Source organism: Dermacentor albipictus, chromosome 2 (assembly GCF_038994185.2).
Source record: "Dermacentor albipictus isolate Rhodes 1998 colony chromosome 2, USDA_Dalb.pri_finalv2, whole genome shotgun sequence".
Classification (NCBI taxonomy): Eukaryota; Metazoa; Arthropoda; class Arachnida; order Ixodida; family Ixodidae; genus Dermacentor; species Dermacentor albipictus.
The window spans coordinates 88,285,966-88,307,117 of record NC_091822.1 but is presented as its reverse complement, the minus strand read 5'-3'; the positions used below and the strand labels follow the sequence as shown (position 1 = coordinate 88,307,117).

Genomic DNA, 21,152 nt, shown 5'->3' with positions numbered 1-21,152 from the left:
CGGAAGTACTGGAGTTACGTACATCCAGTTCCGGCTTCGCGCTATTGGCTAGTCGCTCATAGCACTTCCGGGCGACGAGCGACGAATTCTAGATTTGCAAAACCGAGCGATCGCGCGACAAGACCGAGCGATCTCTTCAAGCGACGGCCCGATCCGTCGCGCGAACCCGTCGCTCGTCGCTTTCGCGCACAAAATCGCGCTAATGGGGTCTAGCTTAAACCCCACGAGAGCGATTTTGTGCGCGACAGCCTCGAGCGACAGCTTCGAGCGACGGATCGGGCCGTCGCTTGAAGAGATCGCTCGGTCTTGTCGCGCGATCGCTCGGTTTTGCAAATCTAGAATTCGTCGCTCGTCGCCCGGAAGTGCTATGAGCGACTAGCCAATAGCGCGAAGCCGGAACTGGATGTACATCACTCAGTTACTACCGATTGTCGCACGGAACGAGCAAACGATTGAATTCTTCTACGTGCAAGAATAAGAACTTACTGCAAGACCTTCAGAAATACATTACCCTGCTTTGTACAGTAAAACACATCAAAACTTAAATTAATAAAGCACGTGTCACATTAGTTACGGAACTACTTCGCTGCCCCTCACACCGGCAACACGGAGGAGACGTCGCCGTCACTCGAAGTCGTCACTCGCATGGGGTACAACTTGTAGGCGACGAGCGAACGCGACCGTCATTTCCATGGCATCGCTTGTCACTGTCGCGCACGAGATCGCTTCCATGGGGTTTATACTTAAAACTCCAAGGGCGATAACACCGTCGCCGCGCGCCGCATGCTGTAGGGGCGAGCGAAAGCGCGCGAGGGCAGCCGACGATTTTGGCTCCATCTCGCGCGCGCAGTGGAGGAAATCAGGGAGGCAACGCGCCGTCTTCCGCGGCGTGCATGGCGCCGGGGGGGAGGGAAGGGGGGCGGCGTTGTACTATGGCTAACTATGGCAGCAACTGCCCTTTCCCCGGCCGCGCACGACTTGTCTTGGATGCGATCTGCCACGGCGGCTGATAACTTTGTTCGTGCAGCGTTCTCGCAGCTAATTTTGCATTGAAGCGATACACAGCACGACGGTCACTTCGCTTGCTGCTGTTGCCGCGCTTCCTGACGTCATCGTTTGGACAGCGAGTGTCCGCGGTCATGAAGCGTGATAAGTTCATGTTTGCCTGTGCGCGCTGACATCATGCTTGTTGATCTAGATAGTAAATGAATGTTTGCAAGTTCATATGGCCGATAAAGCCACTATACTAACTTCGCATAGCTGACTAGGCATTTGCTATCGCAATCGATGGTTCGCCTTTCGGTAGAAACTGCGTCTTTTTACAGCAATGTGTTCTATATGGACTGATACTATACTGGAACATAATTTGAGTTCCCTGTGTTGATTGAAATATTTAGTGTATCAACGTAACTGGAAAGGAATTGGCCTTACGCCGCCACTTACCGTCAGGATGCGTTGGACCCAGCGACACGGCCACTGCGGCAATAAGAAAAAACAGAAACACCACGACAAATTATCATGAAGTTTCACTGTATATATATATATATATATATATATATATATATATATATATATATATATATATATATATATATATATATATATATATATATATATATATATATATATATATATATATATGGTTCCTGGCAATTGTACGGGTATTTGAAGACATACATGTTCAAAAAATAAATCAAATTACTTTCGACGCCCAGTACTTGCGGAGTAGTCGACGAGGGCAGAGTGATCAGTGAGAAAGTCTATAGGCCGAGTATCAGGTCCTAGGGGCAGTGGGCAAGCCCGGTGAAAAGGACGACATTCTGGCAACCAGCAATGCTTACGCGGGCAGTGCACATTCGCACTGCGCCAACCATTCTGCCGTGGGCGATGCGTACGACCCCGACTTATGGCAGGTGTGAGAGCTTTCTTTAGTTTACGGCGAAAGTGGGCGCTCATAATGAAGATGTATGCGCCGGTATCGATGAGTGCTGTGACAGGTGTGCCATCTACCTGAACATTTGGGAGGTTGTGCGTTCTTAATAGCGTTAGTGGAGGATTTTAGGGTAAATACGAAAGTGCAGCACCACCCCTAGGTGCCGCATCGTCTAGTTTATCGGCACGGTGGGTTTCGAGTACGGCGGCGAAGTAGAGCGAAGAAGTTAGAATAAGCTGCTCCAGTTGAAGAATACCGTCACATTTGAAGGTCAAAAAACAGAAATAGCTGGCAGTCATAAAATTCTTGGAGTTTATTTCTCTGCGCACCTATGTTGGGACATGCAGGTAAATTATCTCTGTAAAAAGCTTTCTTCCGTGAAAGTGCAGATCTATATTACATTATTTAATGCACACTTACATTATTGCGCTTTAGTGTGGTGTACAACCACCAAAACTACATATGGGGTTCTTATGTTACAGAAGAAGATAACTCGATATGTTGGAAATATAGGTTACTATTGAAGCGCCATAGAGGAGTTCCCTATTTATAACATTATTGGAATTGATAACCAATACACTTCCGTTTATTACATACTGCACGATATTTTGCAGAATTTGCTAGGAGCTATATGACACAGTTAGCCTCCTTAGAGCACCGTCGCACAAATGCGAACAGGAGAAATCCTGAGAAATGGTCAATTCCATACTTCCGAACACTGTACAAACATCAGTCGTTAATATATAACCTACCGTTCACTTTGAACAAATAGAAGCATACTGAGAGTTTCAGTAGGAAAGAACTCCGCTCATACTTTGTTCGCATGTAACATATCCGATGTGATTATTATTGTGCCTCGGTGTATCTTTACCAGTGTATACTGTACAACGTGTTTAGTTTTCTGAGCAAATTTTAATCTTCAAAAATCATTCTTAGGCTGCCTTGTCTCGTTGGTGTTAGATAATATCTAGTATTGCTATGGTAGTGTGGTGCGAAATTCATCGTACTAAACCTATTTCGAATGCGGGTAACTCGCCATGATGTAAAGTATGTTCCAGTATTTCCGTTCATGAAGAATTCCAGCTCTAGCTGGAATTATATGTGAATTCTTGTAAATGTACACGCACTGTTTCTGCACTGCTGCCTTGTCTGGTCTTTTGGGTCACGTCAAGCTCCGTATGTAGCTTTTAGCCCAAAATGGCCTTTGCTAGCTTGAAGCACCGGCATTCCTTTATGATGACGTCGACAGTATAAACGTTGTTGAAAACTAAGAGATTGAATGCGTCATCCGCAATGTCGTTGAGCATATATGTCCTACTTTTCCTGACTCTGCCATGGACATGTCGATTTATTGACAAAGGGCCAGGATGCCTTGAATATAGGAGACGTATGACTGTGTAACACTTTGGGCGCGGGTAGCGAGCTGCTTTTGATGGCGAGCTGTTGACCAGAGGGATCGGCAAAGACGTTTGACAGCTTCTGCTTTGTGTTTGAAAACAAACGCGCGGAGTTCCATCCAGATAGAAAACGACATTGGCTAGCATTAAGGTCACGTCCCACCTGTTCCCCTTGCTTACACGTTCGTACATGCTGAGCTATTCTTCTACGTCCATACCATCGAGACCAGAGAATGTGCCGGGGTCATGCGGATTTGGAAGGGCAGCGCACTTGGTGTGGTTAGCCGACAGTGCCGGTGCAGGCGTAGACGACGTGTCGTCCTCAGGAGGACGACACGTCGACTCCGTGTCACAAGCTGGATGTGACGTCGGCTGCGGAGCGCCATTGCAAAGACGGGTACGCCGCACTTCCACAACATGTTACGCATATAAAACTATTTACAATTTATTTACAAAAAGCGAACGTTGGCGAAGACGGAAGAAAGCCCAGCCAGGCTGTGTCAACCTACCGTCGTCTTCAGGACCGTCGTCGTTCTCTTCTTCGCGTCATCATAACAACATATTTTTTGTACAGCCTTCATCTCATCCATATTCAGTGGCGTATGTTTTGTAAACTTTTCTTATGGATGGCTAGTCCTGTTTTCCTACACCTATGTGACAGTGCCTTTAGAGCTACACGGCTTTCGGGCTACGTGGAATTGGATCTACGGGTTGCGGCGCTGCACAGGTTTTGCGCAGTGGGACGAGAGACCAAACGAACGTGCTACGCAAGTGAGGGCCGTGTCTTAACTAGGGCAATTTTTGAAGCACCTAATTTTCACATACTGAACGTTCCCATGTAGGCTATCGTATATACGCGGGTCATGACAACTAGGTAAAGCTGGAGACTGCAGCATATGTCGTGCCGCATCTGATATCGTAACCGCCATAGCTTTTCGCTGAATGCTCGTTGAAGCTGAGACATCCGGCTTCTAGAGTGGCTCGGGATACGATTCGGCGGAAACGAATTCCGTCGGAAAGGCTCTCTCCACGCCGATCGGTTTCATACCGATTTCAGCCAACACTGTCACCGGAATCCTTCGCCGCGGAGCTATGGGAACGCGAGCCCCAGAGTGAGTCGTCCTTCGCGGAACTTCGCACGGCGTTCTAGTTCGGCGTCTTGCCGTCGTATCACAAGGCTGGTTCGTCTCCCTTGACAACGGTAATGTCGATATGGACAGTCAGAGATTACGGAGTCCTGTAGGAGCGACACGCTAAGCACGTGTCCTGAAGGACGAACTGATGCTAAAACGAATAACAGAATGAATGAATGAATGAATGAATGATCATTTTTTGTCAGGATGACTCATTAGCGTGAGTGCGAAAGTGGGCCGCACGAATATAAAGAAAATAAATAAATAATTAAATATTACAACTCCAAAATATACTAAAAATAATGAATAAGGAGTAGCGGTTACAAAAAGCTAAAAAAGATCGCAAGGAGGGTGAAGGGAAATCGGCCATGCGGTGTCAATTCGTAGGTGTTATTCCGGTATCATTTCTGAACTCCTAGAGGGCTAGGATATGTTACTGTGTATCTATTTGCGGGTAGACCCAGTATACATTCGTCTAGTGTCGGCATTCTGCGTGTGCACTTTCAGTTGCGACTATAAAATGCAGCGCATTCCATAGTAAATGGCGTATCTGTGGCCTCGCTGTTGCCCGGTTGCACGAGGGGCAGCCAAGTACAAATTCGGATATCGGACTGCCATAGTCACCTTCTCCGTTCCTCTTCTTTCATTTGTGCGGCTCCCAACGTGCAATACCGTATGGCGTAAAGCCGAAACCGACGCGGGCTTTGCGAACCCCTCGGCAAGCTTGGAGGCAAAGGGCGGGCGTTACTGGGAATGTTGTCCTTCACGTGCCTGCGCGGCCCATGCCGCATGCTGTGGAGGATGGAAGTTTATTGCGTCTCTGGTGGTAGAGAGAGAGAGGCATTGCAGACGTAACTAGGCTGCAGGTGGAAGACAATGTATCTTATGCCACCCGGCAATCCACTTCGTTGTGGTTAGAATTGCGTGATCGGGTTAGCGAGGTGATGAAATCGGTTGGGATTCTCTTGACGATGGGCGCTTGTTCACGGTGATTGGTTTGTTCTAGTGGGCGGACTACCTGCTTGCAGTCGGTGAGCCTATCCAATGGAGAAGCGAGATGGTGGCTGTCATGGGTGCTAGCTAGCCGGCAAATTTTTGAAATGGCTAGGAGCTCGACAATCGTGACCTCTGGAACGCTTTCTTGCAGCGCTAAAACAATAACGCGTCGAATGTGCTAAAATGTGGGCAGGAGGGAAAACTGCGCGCCACTCAGCAGACCACTCTAGTAGTGAAATATTGTTCGCTTTTCTTGTTCTCGCGGTATTTCGTGAGCTGGCAGCAGCAATCGTGCTATGAGCGTGTAATGTGGACGACGCAGGCATTTCACGGGCAGGCGATTCCGTGTTGCTTTAGACGCTGAGTGCCCCAGTGTGAATGAACTGGCTGAAAGAAGGCGCAGATATACATTCTGCAACCGCTCACAACAAGGCTTTGCTCCTTGGCTTAACAGCTGTTAATGGAGAAAATACAGGCAGACCGCAGTCTTTCTTTGACTCCATCCCCCGTTTTCGATGAGGTTGACAGTCGGTCTGTCACCGACGCCAGCAAGACGCTTCCGGAAAAGGTGCGTGCTCTCGCGTAGCCGAGTTGCTGGCCATGTTCGTCACTGAACGCCAACAGCTCTTTGACACACATCATCTGGCCATCTACACTACCGCTAAAGATGTACTGGTTAACGCCTCCAATTTTACAGAATTATGCAAGGAAGCAACGCACGCAACCTCATATCCACACCACAGTGAACGTTTGTCTTAAAGAGCATGATTATTGAAAATGGGATTAGCTTCCTAGAGGCGTTTGGCTGTGCGCTGTATTGATAAGCATCGTCCATGGTTTCTGAACAATTTTCTTTTCCTGATGTTGTAATACACGTTGCAAGAGTGGTTTTACTCAAAGTGTCATCGCTGTACCTCAAGTCTACCTCTAGTAATATTGAAGTGTGGAGGCACATTTTCCTTCCTAAAAATATATATATATAAAATAAACGTCGACTTTACTTCCATCTGCAGCGCAGCTGCGCAAGTCGTGCTCGTGAAGGTTTTGTTAAGGCACCGACCGGTCTTGGACAGCGCCAGAAGATAGCGAGGCCTTGCGAATAATGCCACCGTGTGAGCAATTAGAAAACTACACTTGTTTGAAACAACTGAACAATGCACGCATACTTCATGGAATGTCTGCGGAACACCGGAACGAGAGCATGACCAACGTCGGTAAAAACCCGAGACGACATTCGTCTTCGCCATTTTGACAGCGAGGCACATCAGTCGACGACTCACCGCACTGACAGTCTACTTCGAAGCAACCATGCATATCCGTCGGAGCGTCCGGCGCGCACTGCTTGCCCGGCGGGCACCGGGCTGGGCACATCATCGGCACTGCGCAGCGAAAAAATAGGTTATGTTGAAAACGTCGAGGCCACGGCGTATTTCCTACTCAATGAATTTTTGAGGCCTTACATGCCAAAACTACGAACTGGTTATTGTGGCAGTGGAATGAGAAAAATTTACTGCAAAGGCAAATAAAAGTCAAAGGCAAAGCCGCTCGTGGAAAAATCGAGCGACAATTACAACACTAACTAAGGCGAAATTTGAGCGCAGCTGTATGCGTGTTTTCATTTCGCGATATATTGGCTCGCACGGACAATCTGTCTCGTGCGGTGCGTTGTAAACGAGCGAAGTGTGGCGCGAATGCCTCGCTAATCTGGAGATCACGAAAGGTAGTGCTTGGGTGACGCGTAGGAGCGGCTCACAGCAGCCGCCGCATACAGACCTCCCAGACAACGCGCTAAAACCCCTTAAACTTCGTGAAGCAGCGATACTCTCCTCCTCCGCCTTCACTCTTCCTCGTTTCTCCTCTCTTTCACGCTCCCTCTTCGACCGTGGCGCCGCCTACAGTGCTCGAGCGTAGCAACGGCGCCAACATGCGCTACTCGCCACTCCGTAGACGCTTCTCGAGCAAAAGTGGCGCTGATGCACAGCACGAGGGCCCGCGTGATGTTATTAGGCCGATAGCGACGCGGCGCCGGCCTCTGCCAGCGCGCGTGAGGAGGGGGCAGCATTCTTCAAAGCGTGCCGCTACAAGTTTAAGGGGCTTTACAACGCGCGATATTAGACAGCTTTAGTATAGCGTAAAACGCTTGCGTTAGCGTTAGCGTGCGACGCAACGCTAACGCAAGGAAAGGATGCACTGCGCGGCACAAGGTAGTGTTTTAGGATAGCGGAACGGAGAAAAAGCGCTAACGTCAACGCAAGCATATACGGCGCCATCTAGATATAAAAACACGAAGTACTGGAAAGCCAAACCCACACGAAATGTCGAGCAGATCCAATGCCGAATCCGCGAGTGTGTCGCTAAATCAAGCTTATCTAAAGCCACAGTCACTGCATTAATTACGCACGTAGGTGTTTGCTTTCAGTGTTGTTTTGTCGAGAGGCGCGAAACACACCGATTATTCTTAGCATGCCACGATCGAGTGTTCTGTGGGACCCATTTTACCTGTCCTTTTTAAGTTGGGATGACATAGACGCCTCCATGCTTTGGGAACGAGAGCGACCGCGTAGGCTGTACGTGTCCTCAGGAAGCGGCCTGCTCAACATCGAGGCTATTCCGGAGGGGACGTTTCGCCGGCAATTTCAGTTCCAAAAAGCGTATTTCCCACTTCTTTCCACTTTTTTTTGCAAAGGACGCCCATGTTGGCGTCTGTCCGCATGGGTTCAAGGCGGAAACCTCTTCAGGAGGTTCATGACGTTGTCGTTAGTAAAGCGCACACGCATTATGACCACAGCAACGACCACACCACTTTGTTTTGCCGCGGAAAACGACATGCGGCTTTACACCAAGCGAATGAGCGAAATACACTTGGGCGCCATTTCGAAGCGGATACAGCAAACATGAGCAAATATAAGCAAGCCTTCTCGTTAAGCCTACATGCGCCGCTAATCGAGAACGCATATCGTAAAAAACGCACATTTGTAACCAATGCGCCGCTGTCGCAGCGTCACCACACAAATCTAAAGCAAACGCGAGCATTAGTGGGGAACGAATGAGCGGAACAGTGCAGGCCGACGACGCGATAGATCCGAAGCGGGCAGCTCTCACTTCGACTGGCGCCGCCATGTTGCCGTACGTAAGGCTCCCCTTACGTGCGTTAGCGTTCACCGCTAAATCTCGAAAATAGCGTACGTACGTAAGAGCTCCAGCACCGTTTACGTACAGCGCATGCGCAGTGTGATGCGCGCAACGCTAACGCCAACTCTTTGCTTTTACTGCTTTACGCTACACTAAAACTTTCTATTCTGGCGCCATCTTGTAGCAAGCGTCGCAGCACTACGCTTTCTTATTGCGCTTTCCCCGTACCTTCTTCCTCCGCTTGCATCCTCGCGTCTTTAATCCCCTGCTGCGCTCCGCATTCGCTCTTTCACGCTACGCTGCGCTAGTTCGCTCGGTTACGCCGACGCTCGCCACGGGAACAGGCGCCTAAGAGCTGCGCTGTAAAACAAGATTCTACTGAATGCTTAAAAATACGAGAACCACGCCTGGCGGTTTCAACAAGAACAATCAGGGGATCTTGTATTGCCCTACATTAGTTGGAAATAAGCGTATATAACCATCACGTGTTTCTAATTATTGCACGTTCACATACGCCGAAACGCTTCCTGGTTGCTCGGTCGCTATGACGTTCTGCTGCTCGGCGTGGGGCCGCGGGTTCAAATTTCGGCCGCGTTCTGATTGAGGCGTAACGAAGATGCGATTGTGCACTTAGATTAATGTGCACATTGAGCCATTCACTTCACCGGCCGGTGCTGAGCCGGATACGCAAGAAAACAACAAAGTACACGTGGCCGGCGGTGCGCCGGCTGCCTTTAAACAGCATGTTTTGACAAGCTTCTCATTGATGGTTGCACATTGAAAGCTATCTTACAGTTGTTTGGGGTTTCGCACATTACAGTGACATCTCTGTCTATACATTGAGCTGGAATTGTTAGTAAAACAATGGAAAACTTCCCGCTCGCCTTACTCCACTCTGTTGTAGCAATTGCGGCCAGGGTACCAGGCTCGAAAGAATCAAGCGTACAAGATTCTGAGTGGTTTCATTTTTTTTTTTCAGATGCCAGTGAAAGTTGTGTAGCAGAACCACTCTAGGGTGTTTAGTTTTCAAGAAACTCGAAGTGGCGTTCTGAGTGCAAAAAAGAAAAGGAAAATCAAAAGTGCAAGACTGCGAGTCGGCCTAGTTGGAACAAATTCATCTTAAAACTTATTGTTCGCAAACAAACAGGGACGAACAATAGAAGAAACACACGGTCGAGCGCTTTACAATACAAACACAAGGAAAGCGCTCGTCCTTGTGTTTCTTCTATTCTTCATCCCTGTTTGTTTGCGCACAATAAGTTTCAAAAGTGCACTCCGCGTTCCTGCACGTCTTCAACTTCTTTTTATAATCACTTTCTAATTTTCTTACTGCATATGACACGGAAACATTTTGTGAACGAAATAAAACATACACTTAGTAAACGCAATTTCAGTTGCATATTTCAGAAACCATATTACCACAATGCGGAACCCGCCAACGGAAGCAGGAAAATGTGCTCCCGAACACGCGGTGCTGTGGAGCGCAGAACGGATCGAAGCGAAGGGGGTTAAACAACCCAAAATGCTCGAACTTCATGCGCACACCCCACAATGGCGTCAATCATCATCATCATCACAACTGAACGGAGACAAGGCTATGACGCAACTATATCGGCAAATCAAATGCTATCGTCATCATCGTCATCAACGTGGCTCATCTGCCATTTCAGGACGTTGAACCCGCGATAGGATTAAATTTTGAGACAGCTTTTGTACCTGGAGAAAGGTAGTTATTCATTACTCTCTAATTGCTTGTGGTACAAGCAATTTACAGCGAACGATGTGGTCTGTCTTTTTTCCGAATGCTTCTTTCTTTCTGTTTTTTTTTTCCTACAAGGGCCCCGTTTAGAATCTTATCCACGGGCTTGGCAGCATCACTCGTTATTTCCTGCAGTCTTCACGCCTTTCATGTTTCCAGATTGCAACATTGAAGGCACTCAGATCTGGTGTAAATATAGGTGAGTCCCTTAATAGCAGTATATCTGTTAAATTCTTCAAGCTTATAATCGAAAATAAAACGTTACAAGGAACACCAAAACTGTGAACGGGCGCGCGCCCTCCTTTCCGCATTGCTACAGATCTTGACGGACAATGTATTCATGCATCAAGGCAGAAGCTTTGCATAGTACTTGATTACCAAAGTTTGTACAAGCTTTGGTCTAGTAGACGGGCACTGTGGCCACCGATAGAGAGCCCAGCAAGAAGTTCTGTCTAGCTTAACGCAAACTTCTGCCCACACTTGAGCGATCTCTCGAGGACTAAAATACGCATTAGCCGTACATCGTGTCTGGAAACGCTTACGGTCAAAAAGTCCTTCGTTGTCAGCTCAAGCAATTCTTCTTGTATTCGTGCTTACCGTTAGTCCAGATTATTGTTAGGTAGCTAAGCTTCACACTAGTTTCTAATATATACAACAATAATAGCTTAAGTGAATAACTTTTAGTCAAACTCAGTCAATACGCGTCGTTTCTGAGTATTCTGTCGTAATGCAGGCGCAATCTATCCAGCCCTAACTTCCTGCCGCGAAGCTGCTGAGTTGTCGATGTCCACCGACGATGTTATAGCTGGGCGCATTGCAACGTACCGCAGGTGCAGCCGGCCATCGGGCAGCCATCCGGTCCCGCCGGCGTGTTGGGGTCACACTTCTTGTCCATCGGGCACTCGTGCTTACATGTCACTGCGCGCGCGGTTGAAAGAAAGGTCATTCGTGCGAAGAGAGAGAAAAACGAGATGCAAAGCCAATCAATCTCTCCCAAACGGCGTCGCCCATTTCACCTGGTCAAATCGCATGACTCGTACTAGTGCCACAGCTATGAAGCAAACATTAAATCCTAGAAAACTTTCATTGCGTGAAAACATATTTCATCTCTATAGGCCTTCCTGAAGTTTAACACACCAACGCTGTTTTAAAATGCAAGTCTTCACCACCTTGCTGCACATCAACATTAATTGGTTATCGTTATAAATAAGATGCGCTATTAATGTTGTCCCAGTTTGTGTAACAATTCCTTCATGTCCGCTGATTCCATGAAATGGAATCGCTTTCCCCATTCCACTGCTTTCACCGCAGACATAGGATAATTCAAAGGCGTTTTTTGTGGCACATTGATCTTATCCCCCCTATCGATTTCCGTAGTGACATTGTACTCTGCAAATGCGTTTCACAAAATTGGTAAGAGGCAAGTTATCCCCTGGCAATATCAAACTATGGCGCTTTTGTGCAATTTTAATTTTGTCTGCGCTTGTAATCTTTAAAGGACTTTACCACACCCCGTGTACGTACAAATTGCTTGAAAAGTAGAATTTTTTAGTCCACAAGAGATTAATGTTCAAGAGCCAGGACAGCGTCCGTACTTCTTACAAATCTTGCCATGAATACTTGCTTTACACGCCGCTGCTTAAATAGAAACCTCTGCCCTGCTCCAGAGTTACCATCACCAACCAACAGTATTTTCGTCGCATTTTACCCAACTTTGTATACTAAGAAAATCATATTCAACAAAATCTAAGTACTCCTCCCCCATCCCCCAATTATAGTGCCTTCAACCTAGGGCGTGTTTCTAAAGTAAACACGACAGATCTGACCTGTCCTAAATACCTTTTTTTACTAACTGATCTATCATGTTGGATTTAACGTTTTTCCTTGTTTGTTTGCCGGAAACATTTCCTGCCAGCATGGCTCAGCAAACAGAGCACATGCGAAAGTCCCATATCTGTTCGAGTCAGCGTCCTCTACTGTTTCATTACCTTCACTGAAAAGCTTGTGCTATTTTATACACCATATGTCCACCAGCAGACGGCAGCAGCAGTTTTGATATGCAAGGCACCTAAAATATGTCGCAATATTGGGTGCATCCGAAGTTTTTTGAGAGTGCTAGTTTCTGACCCATGTTTAAAAACTATCTCTCTTGTATACATAAGTTCTCCCGCCTCTTTTCTTTATTATGTGCTCCTTTTTTCCCACTTAATGAGTCTTAAGGAAGTTATTTTTTCAGAAAAAAGAAAAGGTGACACTGTATCGCGTAGCAATTCTCGATATTGCCAGGAGTGGCATCGTGGCTTTGTTGATCTACAAAAGGCTTCGTGTGCCGAGGCCTACCATGCAATTTATGATAAATGGCTTTCTTGAACTTGGGACAATGAGAGACAGAAAAAGAAGTGGCTGGCCGGGTTATGCCGTCAATTACGAAAAAGCGAAATTGGTTCGAGAACGCATCTGACACAAAGCCCAGCGAAGCATGAACGAAATTGGCAAAAACCTGAAAATCGGTGATCCATCCGATTGTGTCACGATGTCTTGGGCATAAAGAGCTACTAAGTGCCAAAGTGTGATGACGTGATAGAGAATATACAAGAAATATCACTGCAGAAAGATGCCGAAAGGTCACGTGGCGCTCTGCAACGGTCCGCCATCGCCGCATTGTGTACTCCGACGAGAAAATGTCCACAATAACGAGAAGTGCGAACAGACAAATTGACCGAACAGTGACTCGAAGTGGACAGGAGGCGAACCAGTGGGGAAGAATTGTGCAGAGGCCCGGTCAATCCAAAGCAAGGGATGGTATCCGCCACCATGATGCTTGATGGAAAATCCGCACTTGTTTACATTCCAGAAGGGGTGAAACTGAACCAGGAAATTTACCTGGAGGGCATCCTAAAAACAACGCTTCACCTTTGGGCCAACAAGCACTTTGGAAACAAACATTTGTTATTCAACAAGGCTCTGTGCCCTCCCACAATGCTAGGACCTTGCCGGAGTTGTGCAGAAGCACGTTTCCTGACTTAATCGCTGCCCAGGATATGCCGTCAAACTCACCTGACCTCAATCCAATGGACTACTCTCTCTAGAGGTACTTGGAGAGCAAGGCGTGCACACCCTTCAGCAGATCTGTCCCTCAGACTTCACTCGTGATTGAATGGTCCAAAATTTCAGACGACTACTTGCGTGATCCAGTGGATTCTTTCACCGAGGGTGTAAAGGCTTCCGTTCGTCGTAAACAGAATTTTTTTTGAAGTAAGATAGATTTATTTTAATTCTATATGTAGAGCTAACAACCATAAGATATTTTTTTTTTCTAGACATCTGAATGCCATTCCACTCCGTGAAGGAGGATGACCAGCGAAGATGTGAACGTGGGCCCCTAAATGGCGCACTGCACCACCGCCGCGGGTCGGCCCAGCATTGCACTATCTTCGGGATCGGTATGGGGAGCTTTGTGTCTACACACGGAAACGATCCTGGGGGAATTGACCCTTCACAGCTTCGCTGTAATTCGCTGTAAAATTGGTTACGCCTTCGTGTTCCTTAATTAATTAGTTAATGACGACAACGAACGCGGGATCAGTGGCACGAGCGCGTTCGCGGGTTAGCGCCAAGGGCGCCAGCGAGCCAGCTGTGGAAGAAGACGAAGACGCTGGAGCCAATCCTGATGATGATAGTGTTGGATTAACACACGTACACGATCCTGGGGGAACTAGTTCTTAACATCTTCGCTGTAACAGTTGTGTTTCTGATGGCACGTACAGAAAAGCCATACGAGTACTTTTGGCGCAGAGGATGGTGGTATCACTCCACATTCTCCCGTTGTGCACGACCATGCCGTTATAAAATGCAAGTAAAACGTCAATACATTTTCTAGCACACTTAGACCACCGTTATCTGGACATTTGAGCCCGTCCCAGGACTTCTGCCAGGTAGTCATTACAGCAGCCTCCTCCTAGCTTGGATTCCATAAATTGTAACACAAGTCCTAATAATGTTGTTATATAATGTCGAGTTCATTAGCTTATGATTCATAATTAAATTATTATACTTTTCGACAGTAGCGCAAGTAAGTTTGTATCTTTAAGTAAGCCCCTGAATCGCTGGAATCACGCTGGCTTGCTACAAACAATATTGTTCACATCTCACTGAAATATATATATATATATATATATATATATATATATATATATATATATATATATATATATATATATATACATAACGGCATGTGGTACATTTACCTTCCACCCCACTATTTTATGCACGGCTGCAGCATCGGCTAATGAAACTCATGCTCCTGCCGGCTTGCAGTCACCCACATCGACACTAGCACTCAGGGCTTGGACTGCGTTTGAGACAAAGAGTGCGAGTAAATGTCGTTGATGAACAACTGCACATGACGAGCTCTTTCTTTCTCTCGCTCACAGGGCACCAGCACCCGCGTTACCACGGGGCTATTCTTGCAGAAGCCGGGATTGCGTCCCATTGCCCCAACGTTCGTAATTTATCATCAACTGCAGCCGCGTGTACTGACCGCATCGACAAGATGGCATGTAGCATCCGTGCTCGTCCAAAGGCGAGCCGAAGTGGCACACCTGGCCAGTGGCGTTGCACGGGTTGTTGCACGTATGCGCGGCCTCCGGCGAGTCTGTGAGGACAACAAAAGAAGCAGCGAAGTGAAAAGGTGTCGCAATTTAATTGGGGAAAGTGCCGCGTGGCCTTTACACTCCTTACACGAAAATCTTTCAACCTGGGTGTGTTCATGACCAGGTGTGTTCCTGACCTGCCCTTAGTTATGTTTCTCGCTCGAAACCCGTCGATCGACCGCGTGGCTTTTCATTGGTTTTATGAGCCGGTTTCTTATGAACTGGCGATTAGCTAATTTTGGCATTGGTGGCATTAAGTTGATAATTAAAGGTTAATTAGCTCATTTTATTGACTTCCGATGCTCATTCCCACAGTTAGCTTTCTTTTTACCGCCTTTGTTGCGAATTTTGTCTTGCGAAATAACATTATTGTTTCTGAAGTTCCCCATCTTTCGTAACTAGATACAGCCAGGCGTGAAACACGCGAAATCGCTCGATTTTCGGGAGGGCCATTATGCGGGAGGTGAGTTAACCGATTCCTAGGAAGGGAAGCTGAACTGCTGTGTGCCGAAAAGCTTTCAACTAGCTTCATACGAAAATAAACGGCGCACGACAATATACGGTGCGCTGTACGCTGCGACGTATCTGGCGTACAATGTGCGGAAGTCTCATACGGCGTGAGTTGGCAGCTATATTGGTGTAAGAATGTACCCTCCTTGTTAACGCCGCTAGCAAGGTACAAATAAAGAAACGCAAGGCTGCGCGCAAACCACGCTTGTGGCCTGGCTACCAAACGTTCCGAAATGGAACGGCGTCGCCATCTGCCGATGACGAACGGTACAACTAACGGGGTCACCAGCTTCCGCATTTTTATCTCCGTTCTGTCCAAGCAGATGGCGGCTCCTCCGTTTGGCGGTTGGCTTGTTGCTAGACTTCGCGGAACTAATACGGTAATTACTGTAATGTGCGCGCTTACAGCCGTTCGCTAGCCCTGAGCTATAATAATCAAAGTGTTGAGCATGACAAATCGAAGGAGATCTTCTAAGCTACACGCACTACACAGAATACGTAAGAGCCCTTTAAGAGTAAATTAAGATAAACTTTGTGCTGCCTATGATGCACGCTTCAAACACTATGGGGTATGTATGAGTATCCAAAGCGTTTGGAATTAGAATATTCATTCGCAAGCGTAGGTGCCTTCATTGAAGATAAGAACTGCATGTATGACAATAATAAATGACAAAAAGCTTCAATTCTTTTTCCCTTTTCCTATTTGGTGTCGACCGCGCACTAATCATGTAGATGTACTATTTTAACACATAAGGACTAAGCTTAACTACTAAGCACGAAAAGGGGAAAATAAAATCAACGTCGTACTATTAATACTTTTGTATATGTTGTGACAGCACTCTCATAATTTCTGACGACCAAACGCTGATTCCGGTACCATAAGAGTTGAAATTCTAGTAATAAATTAAACAAATGTCTCGCCATGAAAAAGAGCACTAAGGATTACCTTAATTGACACATCGCCATGGCTATGTTAGGCAGACGCAAATATCTTTGTAATCCCAGAGTTTTTACTCTCACCGCCAGGCACAAACAATATAGTGCACTTTCATCAAACCATCGTCATTACGGCAACGGTAACGCTCTGAAACCGGCACACATAACGTTTGAGCCTAGACGGACAGTAGGAAAACCTGCAAGTACTTTCTCAGTGAATCTTAACGAAATTATTTTAAAAGATACTTGAGCTTACCAATATTTAGGATAATAGAAATGAAAGCAAAGGAACAAGTGCACCATGAAATCAAGTACTACCTTTACGCTGGCGAACTGCTGCCGTACCAGGTTCCCTAAGGTAATCATAGAATGAAACTTCGTCATTATGTGTATGCCAAAAAGCTACCGCCCAAGCGCCCCGCACAGATGGTTAACCAGCGAAGCTGAAACGTGCGTCCCCGGTGTATATCACTGGGTTAATCCCGGTGGTTCATTAAAGTATTTCTCAATTATGGCTGATTTCTTTGTGTTTCTTGATGAGCTTATACACACGTTCGGCTGCAACGGAGAAAACGAAGTCTGTGATGGTATGCCCGTAGTATGTCGTCATCGCTTGCGTGCGATGTCTCGAGTTTACTCGGCGCCTTGCTTAGCAGCATCCACCCGCCATTGTTGCTTGCAGTTCCTCAAAATTAAATTGCGTCACAATTAAACCTCCCTAACGTAAGGCAAGGAATGGCTCATATCCTCTTAAGCAATGGCTCACACCCGTAAACCCGGCCTCCCCATCTCGAGGGCAGAAAAGAAGTTAAATTCTACGCTGGAATGATGAGCGGCAATGGAGCTGCAGCTGGGGAAGAAGACTATGACGAACGCGGAAGCTGTGGCACGAGCGCGTTCACGCGGTAGCGCCGATGGGCGCCAACGAACAGCTGTGGAAGAAGACGCCGATGCTCGAACCATTCTTGAAAATGATAGTTTTCTCTACACAGGCGCGGACACACATATTTTTGTTTCGCCTAGCCATATAAAGTTTCGCTTTAAAGAGAGCGCCGCCGCTTAGCATAGTCCTTGCATAATTGACGCATCGAGAAAGTTCATGTATCCTGCAGCTACTTGATGCCTGTCATTCGGTTTGCGACGGCATTCCCTACTGCGCCATACATGCAGTAGTGCTATTAATGCATTGAACGAACCTGTCCGTTTTTCCCAAAGCGGTAGCTCATGGTACTTAACAGTCATGTTCATGGCCTGTCATTTTTGATCACATTCCAAAGTACGGCGCGCACAAACTTACGCAGCCTCAATGGCCGCTTTAAAACACGCCATTGTGCACGTGCCCCTGTAAACAGCAGCACTTCTCGTCAGAGACGCCAGTCCTTCGCGACAGAACGCTTCTCTTGCGTTTGAATGAAGCCTCCGAAACAGGCACACCCACGCGAATCTTGCTCTGTTTCTTCTATCAGGCTGAGTTGATGAGTGTCCCCTCATAACGTGACGTCAGCCTTCAGTAATCGCCGGGCAGTCAGACGAAGGCGGTAGTTTATCCCGTGGCCTTGCTTACATCTCTGCAGCAGCATCGTTTGCACATCATTGGCGGCCGGTTCCCTCAGGCAGCATATTCTAAGGTGTTAAGCTGGCTTGCGCCAGCAGGCCACGCCGCAACACACCACTCCCACGCTATTGAAAGCTGTTATGACGGCTGTGCTTGCATTTACTCAAAATGCACGATTATTTGACGCTGAAATTGCCGCTGCTCTTTCTCTACAAAAAGGGGCGTGACAGATATAGACGTGAACGGCAAACATAGCAAAGTGCATATGGCTACCTCAGTGCGAGAGCCCGCTGGCAGAGCAGCATACGTACAGCAATGACAGTCCTGCACGAAGCACCCATCGGCGTCCTTCTTGGAGTCTGGATGGCACACCTTGCCGGCCCCCATGCACGGGTTGGTGCACTTGCTCCATGCGGTCGTGCTCACCATCGCTGGCTCTGACAACAGAGGGGACCACGAGATACACTTTCTAGATTCTTGCGATAAATTGCCTCGCGTTAACGAAGCGAAAGATGTGCCTTAACTGATGCTAGCTATAAAACTTACTGTGATACCCAAATCTGTATTGACATTGCACTCGTAGTTACTACTTTTTCTATGCGCTACTCCGTAGATGTGAGTATAATGGCGCCAATTACATGTGGACACCAGGCGATAGTTCATAGCGACGCATGCCACAAAAAAAGTTTTACCATGACATTGATGGTTATCTAACATTTATGACAGGTGCATGAATAGTTCGCTGTTATCTGACATTCTTGCGTGAATTTCTGCGTCGCTGGAATTATTCGGAGAGAATGCTTCCGAAAAACAGGCTTCACCACGACTGGTAAATTTATACACTATCTAGCCAGTTGAATTCAGTGTGCACACTCTTATGTCATTCTATAGTATAGGTTATGGAAGCAACACTTGGTTCTTACAGCTTCCACAATTGTATGCAACGACCTTACCTGCCTCATAATGCTAGTGCGAAATTCAAACTGACACCTGCTCTGCCGAGGGCTGCTATAATGCCATAGATGGCAGCGGATGGCGAGTTACAGCGTAGCATGACCATAAAATTGAATTTTTCGAAGACATTGTAGTTCTTCCATTGCACTGTTACCCTCGTTGACAGAAGTTTTTAATGACAATTGTTGACAGTACATTTGACTGCTGGCTTTCGCGCTCTCACGCATCGCTCTGGTTTCCGCTGGTCCAACTGGAGCACTCCAAAAACATTCCCTCCATGCATTTAAAGCGGCGCCTTCCAGTTCAAAGATATCATTTTGAAAGTTGGACTGTGAATTCTATTTTCTTCAACATATGGAATAACATAAGTATGGTTTTACGTTTACTCTTGCCAGCTATCCCTGAGTTCTCAACTAACCGTCGCAGAAATACGTGATTACTTTCGGAGCTATTCCCACAACCTCTTGTTGCAAAGCATTCCTGTCAGTTTTATTGCGAAAGCAATACTACGCCAGGTCTAACTGCTCGTCGCGTATGCCGTGACCTCCCCCCCCTCCCCCCCCCGGAGCCGGCGCTGCGTTTAGCAGGTGGTGTGACGTCAGCTCTCTTCGTTGCTATGACGACGTGTGACGTCGGCGTGCTCCCCGCCGCAGCTAGAAGGGAGCCGCTCGTCGCGTGTGCCGTGGCCCCGTGATCTCTCCGTTGATATGACGACCTCCTCACCTTGCGCTTGCTCTGGGGCGGCTTCACTGGGATATATAGCGGTGCGCTACGCGTTGATTGATCAGTCTCGCCATAGAAGTTACCGCCGAAGAGTCTATACATGAATCTAGTTGCTCTACTGCTTCGGAACAGTTAAATTCTAAGGCGAAAGCTTAGCAAGCTGGGAAGAATGAGAGTAAGAGGTTGCAACGTGCCCAGGAAACAGAGGAACAACGAGAGGAACGATTGCAAAAACGACTAGAAGCCGAAGCGGCTAAGCGGGCCGCTTTAGAAGGTGAGTGTAGTCGTGCTAGACGGAATGAAACTATGAGACGATGACGTGCCCAGGAAACAGAAGAACAACTGGTCGAAGGTCTTGAAAAGCGGAGGAGGAAAAACGTGTGTGTTTCTACTGAAGAACCTGCTTTCGCAATTCAACCAGGTTTAACCAGAGCTAAACCACAGCCAATTTTTTCGCGTGTTTCTGGCAGTGTGCGTGGACCGCTCCCCAAGAAAGTGCAGTCTAATAAAAGTAAAGAAACTGCCGTTCGAATACTCATCGTACATGACTTCCGTCGAAATTCAATTAAAAGCTTTGTGCCTCGGAAAGAATTGCCTAGAAATGCACAATTAACTTAGTCTTCACTGCGCTTCTTGAGAAACTACCGTGCATGAAAAGCTGGGCGCCCCTTGCCTTGGATATGCGGTTGCATATAAAGATGTAAAGGTACGCCTTTTTTTTTGAATTGCGTGCAGTGTTTTCGTTAAATCAACTAGTTTTTTACTCCAAATTGTTAAGGTGAGGTACAGACAGAAAGTACAGGCAGCATCAAGTGTGTCTGCTACGTGTATAAGTATTGGCAGTAAATATGGGAATTTTCTTGTGACTGTAGGTGTGTGCTTCGTAATGCGCTTCAGCATGTCCCCGTAACATCTTTGGTAGAGGCGTGGGGTATATACGAAGGACAGACAACAGGTAACTTTGCAGCCGACATCTTGTGGGTCCTACAACCATATTGACTGTAGGCCCGCTGGCTCAATCTCGGCTACCGCAACATCTGTTGTCCTGACCCAACTCCAACACCTTGCTACATTCTGCGGTACTGACGCCATGGATGTCGAGGACTGTTTAACCGAACACCGGAGAGCCAGCAAAAATGGCTGGTGGGACCCAGCCATCAAGCTGGCCAACCTCACCTACTACCTCAAGGGAACGGTCGGTGTTTCCAAACATACGAGGAGTAACTGACCAATTGCGACACCTGCAAGCGAAAACTACAGTATCTCTTCGGGAAGCTAGTCGGGCGCTAGCGAGCCGCCAAAAAGGAGCGTGCGTGCCGACCTCAAACATCATGCGAACCGTTCGTCATGTATAATCAGGATGTGTTAGCTCTGTGTTGGTCTGCTGACTTCAATATGCCTGTAGCTTACAAAGACAAGAACATTCTGAAGGGCATCCCCGAGACGTGTTCAGTCTACCTATACAGGACTTC

The 21,152-nt window shown here is 47.1% G+C and overlaps 1 protein-coding gene across 1 annotated transcript in view; it reads right to left on the bottom strand.

Moving 5' to 3' along the window:
- LOC135900947 (nucleolar and coiled-body phosphoprotein 1-like) overlaps window positions 1–21,152 on the bottom strand; it is a 74,156-nt gene that overhangs the window by 43,575 nt on the left and 9,429 nt on the right. The window contains exons 4-8 of the mRNA XM_065430574.2: window positions 18,315–18,440; window positions 14,891–15,004; window positions 11,176–11,268; window positions 6,740–6,838; window positions 1,444–1,476 (exon numbers count right to left, since the gene is read on the bottom strand). Of these exons, the coding sequence (XP_065286646.1) occupies window positions 1,444–1,476; window positions 6,740–6,838; window positions 11,176–11,268; window positions 14,891–15,004; window positions 18,315–18,440 (465 nt within the window). The remainder of the gene's footprint in view (window positions 1–1,443; window positions 1,477–6,739; window positions 6,839–11,175; window positions 11,269–14,890; window positions 15,005–18,314; window positions 18,441–21,152) is intronic.